This window comes from Athene noctua, chromosome 4 (genome assembly GCF_965140245.1).
Source record: "Athene noctua chromosome 4, bAthNoc1.hap1.1, whole genome shotgun sequence".
Classification (NCBI taxonomy): Eukaryota; Metazoa; Chordata; class Aves; order Strigiformes; family Strigidae; genus Athene; species Athene noctua.
Window position 1 is genome coordinate 33,797,211 of NC_134040.1, and position 16,099 is coordinate 33,813,309.

A 16,099-nucleotide genomic window follows, 5' to 3' on the forward strand; every position below is an offset into this window, starting at 1 on the left:
TGGGGGGTTTGGAGGTAATGAATAGAAATGACTGTCAAATAGTACTGTTATCTCTTGTGTACAGGAAGCACATGAATGTGAGCATACTGAATGCCAGTTTTTAACCTATAGTCACAGAACAAGAAACAGCATGTTAAAAAAATTCTGCTTGTGCATCACTCTATCATCCCATACCCTGCCTAAATATTTCACCATAACGTAATGCTAATGGTTTAACTTGATATTACTTTTACTCACCCATGTCTGATGAGATACCTAATAATATTTTTGCAATTACATCTCTTGACATTCTTTTTCCTTTCATTTTCTTTTTAACTTACACAGGAAATAATTTTGAGCATGAAAGAGCTTAGAACACTACATTGATGGTAATACTAGAAATATGTGTTATTATAATTTTTTTACATGGGTTTAAATGATATTATATTTGTTACAAACTCTAAACAATAGAAACAATTTGGGTAATAGAAGAATGAGCTTGTGGCCTGATAGGCACGATGGGCTATATTATCAGGTAAAATAAATCAATGTTGCAACATAAAACTCAGTGTATATATAAGGCTGTGCATTTTTGTAGTGAAGGATGAGGATTTAACTGATTTAAACTTTATTATGTGGGACAAACAAGACTTAAGAGTTCCAAGGCACTTCCATACTGTTACGAGTTGACCCCTGGCTACAGATTTGATACTATTGACTGGTATTACCTATGCCTTACTAAAATAGTTAATGCCTCCCAGCAGGCTAGGTGAAAAACTTTAAAACATACAGAAAAGTTTGGATGTTTTTCTGAGCCACCTTAAGAGTACTGGTAAGTTTCAGGCTTTGATTTAATAATGCCATTATTTTAGACTTTATTACACAAGCTTTTGTTTTCTGATCCTGGCAATAATACAGATACCTCAAGCACATTTTTCTTGGGTATATTATTCAGGGCTCCATGTGCAAACTGCATACATGTAAAATGTCATCGAAGCTTGTTAGAGGACTTATGGTAATACAGCCCTCACGTTGGCACCTTCTGAACCTAAAACGATTGCTGGAGAACTGTTCCCCTGCAAGGGGCAGAAGTACATACAAACAATCTCTAACAGGGTTGTGTTACTGTTACTTTCCTAACCCAATTAACCCTCCTCTGGAGGCAGTGATTGTTTTGTACTAATACTGTGTTTATCTGATTTCATTGTTCTAGCCAGCCAAGCCAGGGACCTTTTATCAAAGATGCTAGTCATTGATCCGGCCAAGCGAATATCAGTAGATGAAGCCTTACAGCATCCATACATTAATGTCTGGTATGACCCAGCAGAAGTGGAGGCGGTAAGTGAGGCGTGACTACTTACTTCAGACTGCTAAATGCAGATATGATTCATAGATTCCTGTTGCTTGATAGCAGCTTGATAACGAGCATGCTATAAAGAAGCAATGTTGTGGCTGCGGTGGCTTTTGGATTTACATGAAATAAGATCTGTAGGGACAGGATATCTTTCTTTGTTAGATTAACTGACAAAAGATGGGAGAAGCAAAACCACCTCAAGCATATGAAGCCATTGCTGCTTTCTTCTAGACTCCATGAAGAAAAGATTTTGAATCCAGTAGCTCACCTGTTTTTTCTGCTTATATGTATCAGTCTGGCAAAAGATACTACCTTTCCCTCTAAACCTTTCCTTGTGAAAAACATCAATCATCACTTCCTATGTTTGTGTTCAAGGATCTACGTGGAAAGGAGGAGAATTAAACAAACCAATACAAAATCCTGAAGTCAGGATTCAGAAAAATCTTAGCAGGACATAAATTATTCCTTAAAATGAAGCAAGGGCTCATGTGTTTTCCCAGGCCACGGTTCAGTGTTCAGTATCATGCACATTGTGCAAAGAGAAATGTAATTTTTCTTATAATCCTGTCACTCTCTAGACACCTCTTCCATATAGCTCGATGAGGCTGGTGTTAACAGGAATAAGTGCAATGCAATCTGTAAGCACTCCACTGACATGGTATAATAGGTATAGGTATAAATTCAGATGTTCTCTGTAGTGCTATGTATGAAATGTATGAAAACAGAGCTCAATATTTCAACAGGTTTAGAAATCTTACATAACCACAAGAGAAAATTAAGACCCTGAACCTTGCAAAAGTAAATCACTGCTGTTTATCAGTATGTTCCAATTCAGTGTGTGCTCTTGAAAGTGCAGTAGACTTCAAAAGTAAACATAATGCACAAACCCCCATCAAATTTCAAGTGCATAGGATTTTTGCAGAGTATGTTACTTAGGAGTACTTTATATAGGAAATGGTTCTGCTACTTAGAGAGCCTTTAGTTTCTGTGTCATGTTTAGTTTTCTTCAGGAAAGAAGATTATCAGTCTGAAGTGTAAACAATTGATACCCTGCAATATTTCACCCCCTGGCACGTACATTTTAGTTTCACATCCCTCTTGAAGATTTCACTCCATTGTTAGATACTTTTGTTGCATTCCCATGCATTTCTTAACTCTGTTTTATGGAACTACTCTGATGTCAGAAGTTAGATCGGGGTCTCTCTTTACATGTCCTTTGCCTGTGAACTTAACCATGGAGAGCCACTTCTGATGCAGAACAGGAAGGGAATTTGGTACAGTGGATATTTTGATGTAATGATTTGCCCAATTTCCAAATGTATGCTCTTAGCTTTATTTCAGATGTAAGCAGAGGTTGAATTTTTGTCATAATGAGGTTGCCGTTTTAGAAGGAAAAACTTGCCACACACACCTAGAATTACAGCTGATATTGAACCTCATATTACTGTCCTCTTATGCAGACAGAGATCAGGGTTACAACTATGGCTGATAAGACAATGGTTTAATTTCTGATTGTACTATAGAGTCCTCACATGATCAAACCACATCCTTTCTCTGGATCATGACTGTAAAACGCGAGTAATAATTATTCATTTTGCCTGCCAGGTGAATTGGCTGGAATCTAATGAGCCCAGTAGCTCTCAAAAGCCTGCAGTAATTACATTCTAGTTCACTGAGGCATTCGTCTCTCACATCCTATCACCGTAGATACCTGCAAAAATGTGGTGCTGCACGCTACCAAATCACATTCCTTTCATTTCCCCTACTGACTGCATTTCTTTGCTCAATGAATGACTACAGAAGGTGTAAAGCAGTGGAAAACCAAACTGTCATTGCTCCCATAGCACCTCAAAGAACAAAGGGCATCCTGTGAGGAAGAAACAGTGTCTTTAAATGTTCATCTTCAAATGCTCGATGTTGTCCTAGTTATTTGTAGTTTGCATCTTTGTTTGAATTGCATCTTTTTAGATATCCCTCTGTGCTCTTCACTCATCTGGTTCTTTGCACAGTTACTGTGTAGTTAACATAAGCTGAACATCAGCATGCCCTGCTGCTTTTCAGGTCTTAGCTTCAAAGTTCTCTTCCAAAACACGCTATATCTTGTCAGTAACATACTATAGAATCATACTAATATTTTTGTCAGGAGTACTTTGACATTTAAGTGCTATTGAATTGCTTTGACACCAATCACTCTATGGTTTAGAGATCCTTCTTCTCTTGGGATCACAGCAGGTTAAAAACCAGGAAGATTCAGGTTGTGTACAGTGTCACCTAAATAGAAGAACATGGGATTAATAAATATTCACTGTATTTTATCAGATTGCTAGGAATTCTAGAAAGAGCCTGGCTTCACTTAACACTCAGTATTTTTACAATCTCATTTTCAGAGAGAAAGTTAAACTCGAGGACTTTCTTTTCGCGATTAACAGTTTATTAAATTCTAAATTTCCATCTGTTCACACTAACATACCTTCAGTGGCTAGCTGTGAATAATTTACTAATTATTTTCTGAAGCAAACTTAATTCAGCTGGATTTCCTCTGCCTCTTGATGCAGCTATTGAAGTACAGTCAGTCCGTGTTTTTCATCAGCATCCTGATGATGGAGTAAGTTTCTCAAACAGATTCATGGGACATTGGTGACTTTCTGTTCTTTCTCAGAAGAGTGTCCTGAGGTTCTGGGACTGCTACTCATTGGCAGTGCCTCTACGAGGATTAGTTGCTGGTTCACTGTTAAAAAGTTTTACTTGTACGTCCATGTTACAACTTGCTACATCTGGTTTGATGTCTGATTGGCTGTTAGTTCTTTACAAGACAGCTCGGTATGTGTATGTGATAAACTTCTTTGTTGGTAACACAAATGATTTAGCGCTTCAAGCATGAAGTAACTTGTTTCCTCTTGGCTGTGTCCATCTTTCTGTGACCTCAGACCAGGGGAACCCACTGTAACATCCAGAATACCTTTTGGAGTGTCTTGTAACATTCTGTTGACATCCGATATCTTAAATGATTACAGTTTTGTGCAGTAGTTTACATTATGCTGTAAACCCCAGGCTCTGAATCATGCTAATTCCCTTGTCCTACTTCTGTGTTCCTTGTTGCAATTTTGTATTATTAAGGGTATTGGATAAAGAATCTCGTTACAGTTGCAGAACAGTTAGGATCAAATTCAGTAAACATTTCCTAACACCACACATTAAGCATATCATGGGCAATGGGGAAATGACTGTTGTCTCGTGTATTTTTGTTAGATCTTGCCAACTTTGTAGCAGGGGTGGGAGTAGGTATTCACCTAAAAACATCCAACAAATGAGCTCTTTGAGAGAACGTACTTTTGCTGATTTATTTAATAATCCCACTCTCTCAACTGGTCTATACTGAACTAAACCACAGAAGTTACAATAGGTTACAGCTGCATGGAGAAATAGTATTTGAATGACATGTAAAAACCTAAAAATAGTTTCTGGCTCATTAATGTTACTTTAAAAAACAAACAAATAAACCCCCCCCCCAAAAAAAAACACCAAAGAACAAACCAACCAACCAGACAAAACCCAAACAACCAAACCTCAGGGACATCAGCATGAAGAACAGATTGCAATCTGATTCTTCCAGGTTGTATACATTTTAAGTTTCCCATTCCAACTTGAATGGAACAAGCAATCTTTCCCTGTCTTGGCAAGCTATTTTATTAATGTGTGCTATGAAACAACTGCACCAGCACATTTCATCAGTGGCTTTTCTAATGGATCTCTGGATCTAGCCCACTGAATTTTGGAATGTGGAAATGGAATTTACATCTGCCACTGCATCTCAGTTCTGCAGCTGAACCTGTTTCTTGATGTAAACCAGAAGATGATTCTAGATCAGAGCACAGTGTGGTGTATAAATTCTCACACTACTAGTCTAGGTCCTTTTTGTCCACACACTATGCTGCAGTTTGTGAAGATTATAAAAATGCCTCAGAGGAAAGGTAGAGAAATGTGTACTGATCATTAACTGTTTTACTGAATGCAGTTAAGTTTGTCCCAGTGTGGTCTCAACTTTTTGTGCCCAGCTATCTTAGCTGTGTTTGGGAGCCAGCTTTTATAAATGAGGGATGAAAGACTAGTCTAAATAGTTTTTTCAAACCATTTAGCTCCATTTTTCCTTATGATTATTCATGTACAGATTTAGCTTCTGTGTTCATGATTGGAATAGGCTGACAAAAGGTTTACACAAATGTATATCAGCCTAAGGTGAGTCTACTACTATAAAGTTTCTGTTCTCAGTGTGTAAAAAGTTGCATTAAATTGTTTGTGTTCTGTGTCTGGAATATTTCCAACCCAAGGAAGAAGTGGTGATATCTTCCCTTTTCATGACAGTCTTGCAAACTTGCAGAATAGTAAAGCAATGGAAAGAGTTGGTGTGGAGCACAGCAGCCATTCATACTCAAAATCATGTCCTTTGCAACATTTGTTCAACTCTTCTCTCTCTCTTAAAGGTATTGTCTCATATTTTGATTATAAGGAGACTGGGCTATTCTGATGCTTTGCTGCTTCAGTTAGCTAATAAACCAGTTAATGGATTTTCCATTTGAGCTCTCTTGAGTATTCAGTTTTACTCCTGTTTTCTATTCTCTTGCTTATTTCACATTGAAACTCAGAAGTGCTATTTTTACTATTCTGGCCATTTTTGAAGCATTTGTCCCCGGGTATCTTTATCCCAAGATGATCTTTCATTAAAACAGGTTTTAGGTAAGCATTTGTGTTTTGTTTTACACTAGAAATGCCACAGTTAGCATCAGGTTTAGTCCTTTTTCTTCACCCTCTTTTTGTAGATTTTCCTTGAGATAATCATAAGCCTTAGCAGTTTGCAATTGCTTGCATCTGCATTTTAAAAACATACTGTTTTGGAGTCTGTGAATTAATTTTGTTACAATTGCATTTAGTGCATCTTCTCTTGTGTCAGAATCTGACTTCTGCAACTGGTCTCATCTAAATTGTGTAAATTGCTTTTTCTTGTCTGAGAACAAAGCTTTAGAGACAGAAATTTAAGAAAACCCTGATTGTCTTTGACTCAATAAAAGCTCAACACTTCAATTCTCTGTTGTCTGGGTTCTGACCCAAGCTGAATTACATCACTCCAGGTGCGATGAACAGGAAGATCAGAACTCCTCTGTCAGGCAGAGAGATCAGGAGCACTTTACAGAACTTACTAGGTACTGCAGTGTTCTTCGTCTTTACTCTCTTCCTTTAGACAAGAGAGTACATTGTATATGGGGTTGTACCTGTCTATTAGATTTCAAGTAATAGCTCTGTTGATTCCTGGCAAAGGGAGAAAAAAAACCTTAAGCCAGATTTTACATTCTGTCTTTTTATAGCACAGACAACAGGTACTAACCACAGTTTTTTCTTTGCCTTGTCTCTTCCTAGATGAGCACTTCACCCCACTAGCTCACAGCTTCAGGAATTTGCATCTATTTCATGGGCTAAGTGCCAGCAGGTACAATAGGAGCCTTAGCTATTGACTGCAAAGTGGACAGGCAAGGCTGGAGTGGAGGGAGGAGTGTGAGAAAGGATGGAGCAGCAAAGTGAAAATATCCTGCCACTTCCTTAGGGAAAGTTTGCAGAGGACCAGCTGGCACCTTAATAGTTTGCAAGCACGATGAGGCTCTGTGAAGCAGCCCTGCTTTTTCACAGATTGTCCTGCAAATGTGCAGGCCAAGGAACCTGACAAGAGAGCAATAGGAAAGTGATGGAGATGCTTTTGGTCACTTGCATTGTGCTTAACTTCCCACTATTTTTCCTGAATACTCCACTGGGACTTAGAAACCTGCACTGTGTTGCATCTGCCCACATTCACTGCACTTTTCCATAGGATGAGGTCTTTTATCATGTGACTACAAGTTTGGTAGTGAAATGTTGGAGTTTTTTTGAGTCCTCCTCCCATAGTGTGTAACATGAGGCAGGATTCCATCCACTATCAATAACCCTGTACAGTAGGGGTAGCACAGAAATTAGATACGGAGGTATTAAACAAGATGGTGTTTTCAATCTGGGAGGGATTTAGCTAACTTAGCTGTCTAAGTAAACTAAGTTAGATTACTTCTTCTCCCCAGTAGATGGCTTTATGAAAAGCAGCTAGGCATCTGTTGTACGGTATTCATTTGGTTCAGAGGCCTAAGAGGACAGGTAACTAAAAGCATTTAATGTGACAGGAATTTTGAAGTGAGCTGTTGCAATATCACGAAGTGTCAGTGTGTGCTGGAGTAGACCACAACGAGCACTGAAGACAGTTCTGGAAGTTAAGCAGAGAATTTGGTGTCAAAGTTTATTTAACCTGGAGGTAGCGACCCTCTACATCTGCCCAGATTTACAGCATTATGAATGTGAGGGGAACAGATAAAATAGCCCTGTCCAGTTAAAAAGCAGAGTAGTGAGACAGTTACAGTCCCTTTTTATAAGTCTATTAAAAGTTCATTGTCTTTTGCAGGCTGTATGGGGGCAATAAAACTATTATGTCTCATTTTAATGGGCAAAGGCTATAACAAAATTGGAAAGTGGTAGGAATGCAATACCCTTTCCCCCCTGATGTGTAACAGCATTAAACTCTCTGCTCGGCCTTAAATGCCATGTTGTGATTCCCTGACACAGAGAGGAAGACGACATATTATTAGATGTGGTACTTGCTATTCACTAACAGCAGGAGGTTACAGAAGCAGTGCTGTTACTTTCCCACAGACTTCTGCATAAAGACAAACCACATCCAGAGCCCTCAATAGCTCTGACACAGTCATCATATTTACATTTAGAAACAGGTCATGCACAGTTTTTAAGCTTACCTGTGGAGTGAGTAGGAAAGCTAGATTTTGGATTTAGAGGAAATTCTTATGTCTAACACAATAAGCTAGTCAGCCAGCTTCTTTTGAGCCCACTCAGCTTGCCACAGTATCTTTGATAATAAAGTCACACTATTAGGTTCCTCAGAGCATACGCCATTGCTCTGAAATGAATTTGAATAGTGTTATTCACAGTTAAGATAAATTCTGTATTCAACCAATTATAACTAAAATATGTGGGTTTTAAAAATACTAAAACATGCAGATAATGTGTGTTTATGATTGTGTGGAATTCCTAAGATTTGAGGAACTGCTGAAATCTTTTATCAAACATCACAATTTATATATAGGGAAAACAGAGTTCAAATGGGAAAAGTATTATGTAGTAACATTATACAGGAAATCCATTGTAAAATCACAATAGGAACATATAGACCTTAATTTTCTGTTTTATATTTCAGTTAAAAGTTTCCTTCTTTCTGTATGTTACATGCAGAAACTGTCTTGGTTTCACTTTTAAACAAATATTATGTTAATTGCTCTCATGTTATGAGAATTTTTATCCCAAAATGTTTAAAATGTTTGTGAACAGAATGGATTTCTAGACACGTGCTATAGAATAGCTTTAGCTTGCCACCTGCATGGGTTTAAAATCAAATTTCAGAACTCTTGTGCTGGCTGTTCTCTAGGACTATGCTGGCTTGAGTTGTCTGGTCTCCAGTCTAATTCCTTCTATATTGTTTGCTTTAGGAATAATTTTGATTGGGATACCTACTTATCAGTATCAAAGTCACATTCTTATGCAAGACTGTGGCTGCTTTCTATTCCCCCCTTTAACTTTTCAATTATTACGTTACCTGATAAAAAATAAACCAAGTATTTTTTGGCCACAAAGATTTGCTTGCACATTTCTGGAAGATGCTATCTTAGAAGAATTTTTGCTGCCTACAGGCAATTGTTTACGACTTAATCTTGCATATTTTTTCTTCATCTGTACATGACTTTGTTTTGAAGCCTTTTGAATATCTGACTGATCTCATATTGGTTCCTACTTGGGAACGGTGTTGTTCCATTCCATAGAAAAAAATATAGTAGCAAAATGTGCCATAGATTATTATCTGATGTCTTCTGTTAATTGGTTTCAAAATTCATCTTTTACTGTACCTGTATTTATTGATTGTTATCTGACATATGTCATCCATTAGAAGAGAGATTTCTTAGAAAGATCAGATGTTGAAAATATTCCTATTAAGCATTTCTCTATGCTGATGGAATTTTGCAACAGTAATAGATTTTGTGGGGCTTTACTCACTATAACTCACACTGCTTTCATTACTGGTTTTATCTTTATAGGGTCTATGTGGTATCTCTGCATCTAGGACCACCCACTGAGGGGCTGACTTGTGAACTGTCATTCCTTTTTCTGTGCATGCCAACCTCTGTGTTACCTTTTATTAATGTGATGCTGTTTCCTACAATGCTTATGAAAAGAGCTTGGTTTGCAGTTCTCAGTCTGAGGTCCCATCCAGGATAGAAACTACTGCTGTATTGTCTAGCCCTTTATAAACTATCTATGGGCAGCTGTTAAATACAATCTGTTCAAATTAATTTGAAGTTTCATAGTTTGTCATAAGAAAAAAACCAATAATCACCCATCTCTTATTTTACCTGTGAGTGCTGAACATCCATGATCATGGAGAAGTGCTTCTGGAGAGCTCTGTGACCCTGGCAAGCAACACTAAAATGAAGGTGTCACCTTCACTACTTGTGACACTTCATGGCAAAATCAAGGCTGTCAGACCATGTGTCTTTTCTGGCATTCTTTTCTCTTGCTCAGCCCCTTGTGTATAGATGTTGTATCTAAACTCTTCGGTGATCTGCCACAGTGTTTTTTCAGCAAACAGTTACAGGGTTTGGTTTTCTACTTAGAGGCCGATGGTGCACATCTGCTGTCTCACAAAGAAGTTTGCAGCTCTACTTTGTACACAAGCATGGGTATCTCTTCTAGTCAGCAACATCCATCCATTTATAGATGATTAATTATGGAAGCTGAACACAGCTTTTGCAGCAATCTTTGTTAATGGCAGTGAGAAGTAGTGCTTAGAGAAAAAAAAAGAGACATTTCTTTTCTTCTTTTTCTTTTCCAAACCTATCTAAAGCTTTTTTCAGCTTGCTGTGGTATATATCTGCAAGCTGTTCAGTCATGTGTGTGCAGCCAAGTAATCTTGACTCCTGCTGCATGGCATCCTTACAGTCCAGTTGTTCAGAAACAGCTCAGACCATAGTTTCTTTGATGCATATATACTTTGTGTAGGATTTTCCAAAAGACTCTGCAAAGAGCCCAAGGAACAAATGGGCACACAAGCATCTCTTCTTCCATATCTGTAGTTGAGATGATGCCCAGCCCACTGTGGAGTCCCTGGGCAATACCAGGTGAAATCCAAGGCCCTTGGCACTTCCCTCTATAGCTAAAAAAGAATTCAGGCCTCTGGTGACAGCACATTGGTGTACTTTGGCTTGCACTGCAAAAATAAATATATAAATGGTACCAGTTAGACAATCTATGTTGTAGCAAAACACAAAGGAATTTTTATACTCACCTGTTATGAGGATCTAAGCAATTGTTTAGCCTCACACCACTGATCTTTACAGCCTCCACTGCCTCTGTTATTTGTATATTGCTAATTCTATCGGTGCCATGTATGCTGCTCCACAACTACTGCTCCAGACCCTGCGAGGCTGGGAACAGATGCAGAAGCAAGCCTTGCTTCTGCCAAGCTTTCTAAAAACAGCTCATCCTAAGGTCTTCACTGTGCTGGCACTATCTCTGCAGAGGGAGGGAAAGAGATGGCAGCATTTATTCGAGTGTGAGCTCCAGCCCATTCCCTTTGCTTTCTAGCAGTGGCATACAAACGAATCTGTGTTGCTTTGAGAAAGTGAGAATATATCAGCCTCAACATATGTTTTGCTTTTTTCCTTAGTGAAAAGCTTTTCATCCCTCGATATTAGAAAGATATTTAACAAATCCAGTAGTCTCCTGATGTTTATCTGACCACATGAAAAAAAACATCTTTTGTGTGTTTCACTTTTTAATTTTTTTTTAGAAAAATGTTTGTCTTCTGGAGTTTTTTGTAATTTTTGTTTTATTCAATAAATGTTAAATATAATGCGGAAATATTTTTTAAATCCATTTGTAAAATGTAAAAGCAAAGAACCACTAAAACAACAAGGTATTAATATCTTCAAGAAAAATAAAATTAATTCCTTCTCTTCTGCATCCAAAAATATATTCTATTCTTTGCTACTGGTGCCAATGCAACTGCTTACAAATCAGTCTGATTTGAGGAGAAAATGGCTACCTGAAACTGAAGCTAGATGCTGCCACCCATAGGCTTAATCCACACTCTGCTTTGATTTAATGCTAATTTAACTATACTTTTTCTGAAACCTGTACAAACTAAACCATATAACTCTCAGTTGAGATGTGCTGATTTATAAGGATGTCTACAACACTGCAGCTGTATCCACATAGAAAATTAATAATGATGAACTCAGCCATTTTCAAAGGCATTTCAGTTAGGCAGCAAAGTTATTTTTAGGCCAACGTTTCCACCAAGACTGAAATCGGGTGAAAAGGAGGACCCAGGGATAGCAGTTGCTCTGTCTGCTCTATTGCTGTGACAACACTTGTGTTAAAAACCTCTCTTTCTCCCTCTAGTTTTAGAAACTGATTAAAAAACAAAACAAAACAAAGGAGTTAGTAGAAAATGGGTGGTCAGCCTGGAGGGGATTATCTAGGTTGATAACAAAGCTTTGTGGTTCTCATTAGGATTAATGAGGATCTTGGAAAAATATATTCATTCCTGAAACTGTTGTAGCATTCACAGTTCAGCTCTGTGCCTCGAATCAATGAAAACAGGACATAAGGGCTCATTTCTTGTCTCAGGGAATTTAGATTGGAAAGCTTCACTTCTTCCAGCAGGAGAGAGCTGCCCTGGCCTCTCAGCAGAGCTCCACTCACCTGAGTTCTGCACAGGCTTTAGAGGTTACAGATCCTGCCTATGTGAAGAGGAGGGATTTATTCATGTCATTATCACGCCGAATATTTGTTACCCTTGGCTCTCACATTCCTGCCGAGAGCCATGTTTTATAGCTGTGGGTTCTGCTAGCTCACAAATAAAGGTCTGCACTATAAACACTGGTACAGCAGTAGAACGTGGTGCAGGTGCAGTTTCTCGCATCCTGTGGTGTGTGAAGTAGAGAGTTTGGTTGCTCTCCCTTGATCGTCTTCACAGCAAAACAGGAGTTTGGTAACAAATGAGACTATTCTGGGCTCTCTCCCTAGAACATGTCTGTGTTTTAAGAATGTGTTAATCTAGGAAATAATCACTGCTGCTTTTCTTGTTGCCTGTTAGCCAATTATGCCTGCTTAAGACATAGCTGAAATAAATTAGAAGAGACATAAACCAAAGATTTTGTGCTCGTGTGAACTGAGGACAGGAATGTGCATCGGATCATTTGTTCCTTTTGATTCTGTAATTTGTGTTTGTCTTACTTCTGGTTGGGGGAGAAGTACCCCTGTTTTTCTCTGGAAAATGTAAAAAGAGTGTTTATGCTTGGTAGAAGCAGTTTTATCCACAGCCTGTGCTTTTTGTAAGCCCCTCCCTGAAGATTTTAGAAAGAAAGGTACTTTCAGGATATTTTTGTCCAGCTTGGTTTACCTACTTTTCTTCTACCTGACAGAGAAGAATCAGTGGGTCTGCTGCTGTGATTCAGACTCAGCCAAATGCCTCCCCTACTGCTACCATAAAAGCCAAGAGCCAGCCCCTGTAAGTCTCATGTGAATTCTTAGCCCCCCTGGGTTTCTTTGTCTTGTCCAGCTTTCTCTGCTTCCCCCTCAGCAGGAAATACATGCTGGCCAAGTGGCTGAGCAGTAGTCCAGCAGGCTCAGCTGAAGGAGCAGAGCTTACTTGCCCCATCCCACTGGTCAGTGGTGAGGCTCACCTGTGCTCTTTTGTAGCATTCAGTTCCCAGCAGAAACAGGGAGTCCCCATGGAGATTGCATCGATTTTGGTTGAATCTATCTTAAGCTTCAGGACTGACTAGAAGGGACCGAGAAGTGTTGTTATTCTGAGTAAGAGAACATCTGCATTAGTTTTGGACTCAGACTTATTGTGTGGTTGTGTCTCACCTTGCTGACATAGCGAAACCTCAGGTAACCCTGCTGAGGCCTGGCACTCACTTTAACTCATGGCATATGTTTCAGGTTCCCTCTCGGCACCTTCTCAGGTATGAGACTTGGCAATCCAGGACTTCACCTAATTCCCTTGTCTTTAGCCCTGATACAATTGTGACTCTTCAGGAACTTCTCTTTTCAGTGGACTTGTCCAGTTCAGCTATCATAATTTTCCTGGTCCATATTATGACACTGAACTATTACTTTCCAGTTGTATCTGTAGCATGAAAATAGCTTAATGGACTGATGGTGCTAAGAGTCTGGAGAGCAATTTCTCAACTTTGTACTGAATCAGAAAACAACTTGGTGAATGTGCACTTAATAGTAGGATGTTTTGAAAGGGAAACAATGGCCAAGTGACCAAGATGAAAGTTAGAGGAAATACTTATGAGTGATAAAAGTACCATAGATCTTGTTTCCATCTTCATGAGATACTTTTACTTCAGATCGTGAAGTTTCTTGGTAGAATGAAGGAGGAGAGAGCCCTTTGCCTTGCCTGGCTGCTGGATTTGGCAGCTAGCATCAGGAGAGACCATGAACACATGGCTTAGTTGCCCAATGAAAGCAGGTATTCAGGCTCTCAGACACTCTAGTTGCCTTTGTCTCAGTAAATTCCAGGATCTGCTACTTCTGTGATATTCTCATCAACTAAAAATTACAATTTAAAGAAAAAAAAACCAAAACCAAACCTTTCTGGTCTAAGCAGAGTTACTTAAAAATATACATACTGGAAAGCCTGGGAATTTGGAACGTGGATCAGAAATTCTGGCAGGGAGATTTACTTCAAAGTTAGAGTTACTCTGAAAAGTTTTTATAGCATTAAGTATGACGTCTAAAGGGCAACTTAAAAATTAATATAGCAATATTACTAATTAATCAGGATTGGTATTTGTCTGGTACTCTGACAGTACTTTCTCTGCCAGTGCAAACAATGTGTGTGTGGAGTTTTGAGCTCGGTATAAACACAATGGCACTGTTGTCCTGGGTTCTATTTCAACTGCTGTTAATGCCTCTCGTTTAAAAGAGGAAAAGGGAGAAGTATATTGATTTCTTCTACATAAAGAGTTGAATTCCAGAAGTGTTAATTCCTTTAACATTCAAATGTGTTTCATGTGGTTTTGCATGTACAGGATGGATAACAAAGAGGGAGAAGAGAATTTATCTTTACTTAAACAATTACTCCTAACTATTTACAAAATAACAGACAATCAACTAAAGAGCTTTGTTTCTCTCCTGCAGCCTCCTCCTCAGATATATGATAAACAGCTGGATGAAAGGGAACATACAATCGAGGAATGGAAAGGTAATCTCGGTTCAGAATTATATGGGAAGGCGTATTTCAGTGGCAAAATGGCCACATCCCACCACCAAGCATGTCTGTGTAAAACTAAAAGAATTTCTTTGACATGAAAAATGGTCACTAGCCCTACGAACTGATGCTTTGGTAGGGAAAATATAAGAAATGTCCTGAGGACTATCATTATCTATGCAAGTTAATGTTAACACAGGAGATGCAGATTCCAATGCTTCAAAGATATCATCTGGAGAACAGAATACTGTTCAGCAAGATCATACATCAGAATTTTACTCACAGTAAAAAGCACTGTGTTACTGTGCTGCTTCATTTCTAGATAGTGCGGAATTAAACAATTCATGTGTTCTAGTTTAACCATGTTTTCTCAATTCAGCTCCAAGAAGAGGAGAGGAGGGGAATGGAAGAGAGGCAAGTAGAGCAGTCAGACGCGTGAAGACAAGACAGGGCAGACCTCAGGAGCTGATACGACACTGTGTTTCATGATAGTTGTTTTGTTCCTGATCACATGCACTGGTTCCTGTTTGTAACTGTTACAATTCTGCTTTCCAGAACTCATCTACAAAGAAGTAATGAATTCTGAAGAAAAGACTAAAAATGGTGTAGTAAAAGGACAGCCTTCTCCTTCAGGTACTCAGCCCCATTGAATAACTTTGATGTGTTTTCAGTACCAACAAAAAGAGAATGGAGAAAGCTGAAGCACTTGGGCTACACTTGCAGTTATCATACATAGATCAATTAAAAAGTTTTTATGAAATCCAGTGCTTCTACTGGGTTGACCTTGATTAATTGTGCTCCAGCATCATATTACTAGTTAAAATTTGGTCTGTCCTGGTATTTGCTATGGAAAGATCTGTGATTAGAAATTATATTCCTGTGGGTAGGTAGGCTTATCTCACACTCATTATTATTATACTGCTTATGGATGGATAACTGAACTAATGCTAGTTGATTTAAGCAAAGTTGGTATAAGCAAAATTGGTGATGTTAGCACACATCCATCTATTGGAAACACAACACTGCACCCCCTGGTGTAAGCATCTGGTACCTACTATGGTAGTTTGTCCTTTCGGAAGTCTGATAACATTACAGCAGCTTGCTGACAAGCTTGGTTGACGCTTTAGTGAGAAGGGAAAATTGTCTTCAAACAGACATTCTTAAAGTCCTGTCACAAAAAACCCACAATTGAATTTTATCTGAGGAAAATTCACATCAGTGGCCTTTTCACAGAAATGCAAACTGTGGCTGCCCGTACACAGAAATATCTACTTGTGAAGGTACGCTTTCACTGGCTTGAAGTGCCCAGATTTTGAGCACAGTGTTCCAGTAGTATTTATAGGTAAAACTACCTTCTGCAGAGCCTTTCCTCAGAGTAAAGTCATTTAATTCAGTGTTCTCTA

At 38.7% G+C, this 16,099-nt stretch overlaps 1 protein-coding gene across 6 annotated transcripts in view; it reads left to right on the forward strand.

Moving 5' to 3' along the window:
• MAPK10 (mitogen-activated protein kinase 10) overlaps positions 1 to 16,099 on the forward strand; it is a 191,400-nt gene that overhangs the window by 164,523 nt on the left and 10,778 nt on the right. For all 6 annotated transcript variants that reach the window (XM_074904934.1, XM_074904937.1, XM_074904935.1 and 3 more), the window contains 3 exons: positions 1,193 to 1,317; positions 14,627 to 14,690; positions 15,252 to 15,329. In XM_074904934.1, the coding sequence (XP_074761035.1) occupies positions 1,193 to 1,317; positions 14,627 to 14,690; positions 15,252 to 15,329 (267 nt within the window). The remainder of the gene's footprint in view (positions 1 to 1,192; positions 1,318 to 14,626; positions 14,691 to 15,251; positions 15,330 to 16,099) is intronic.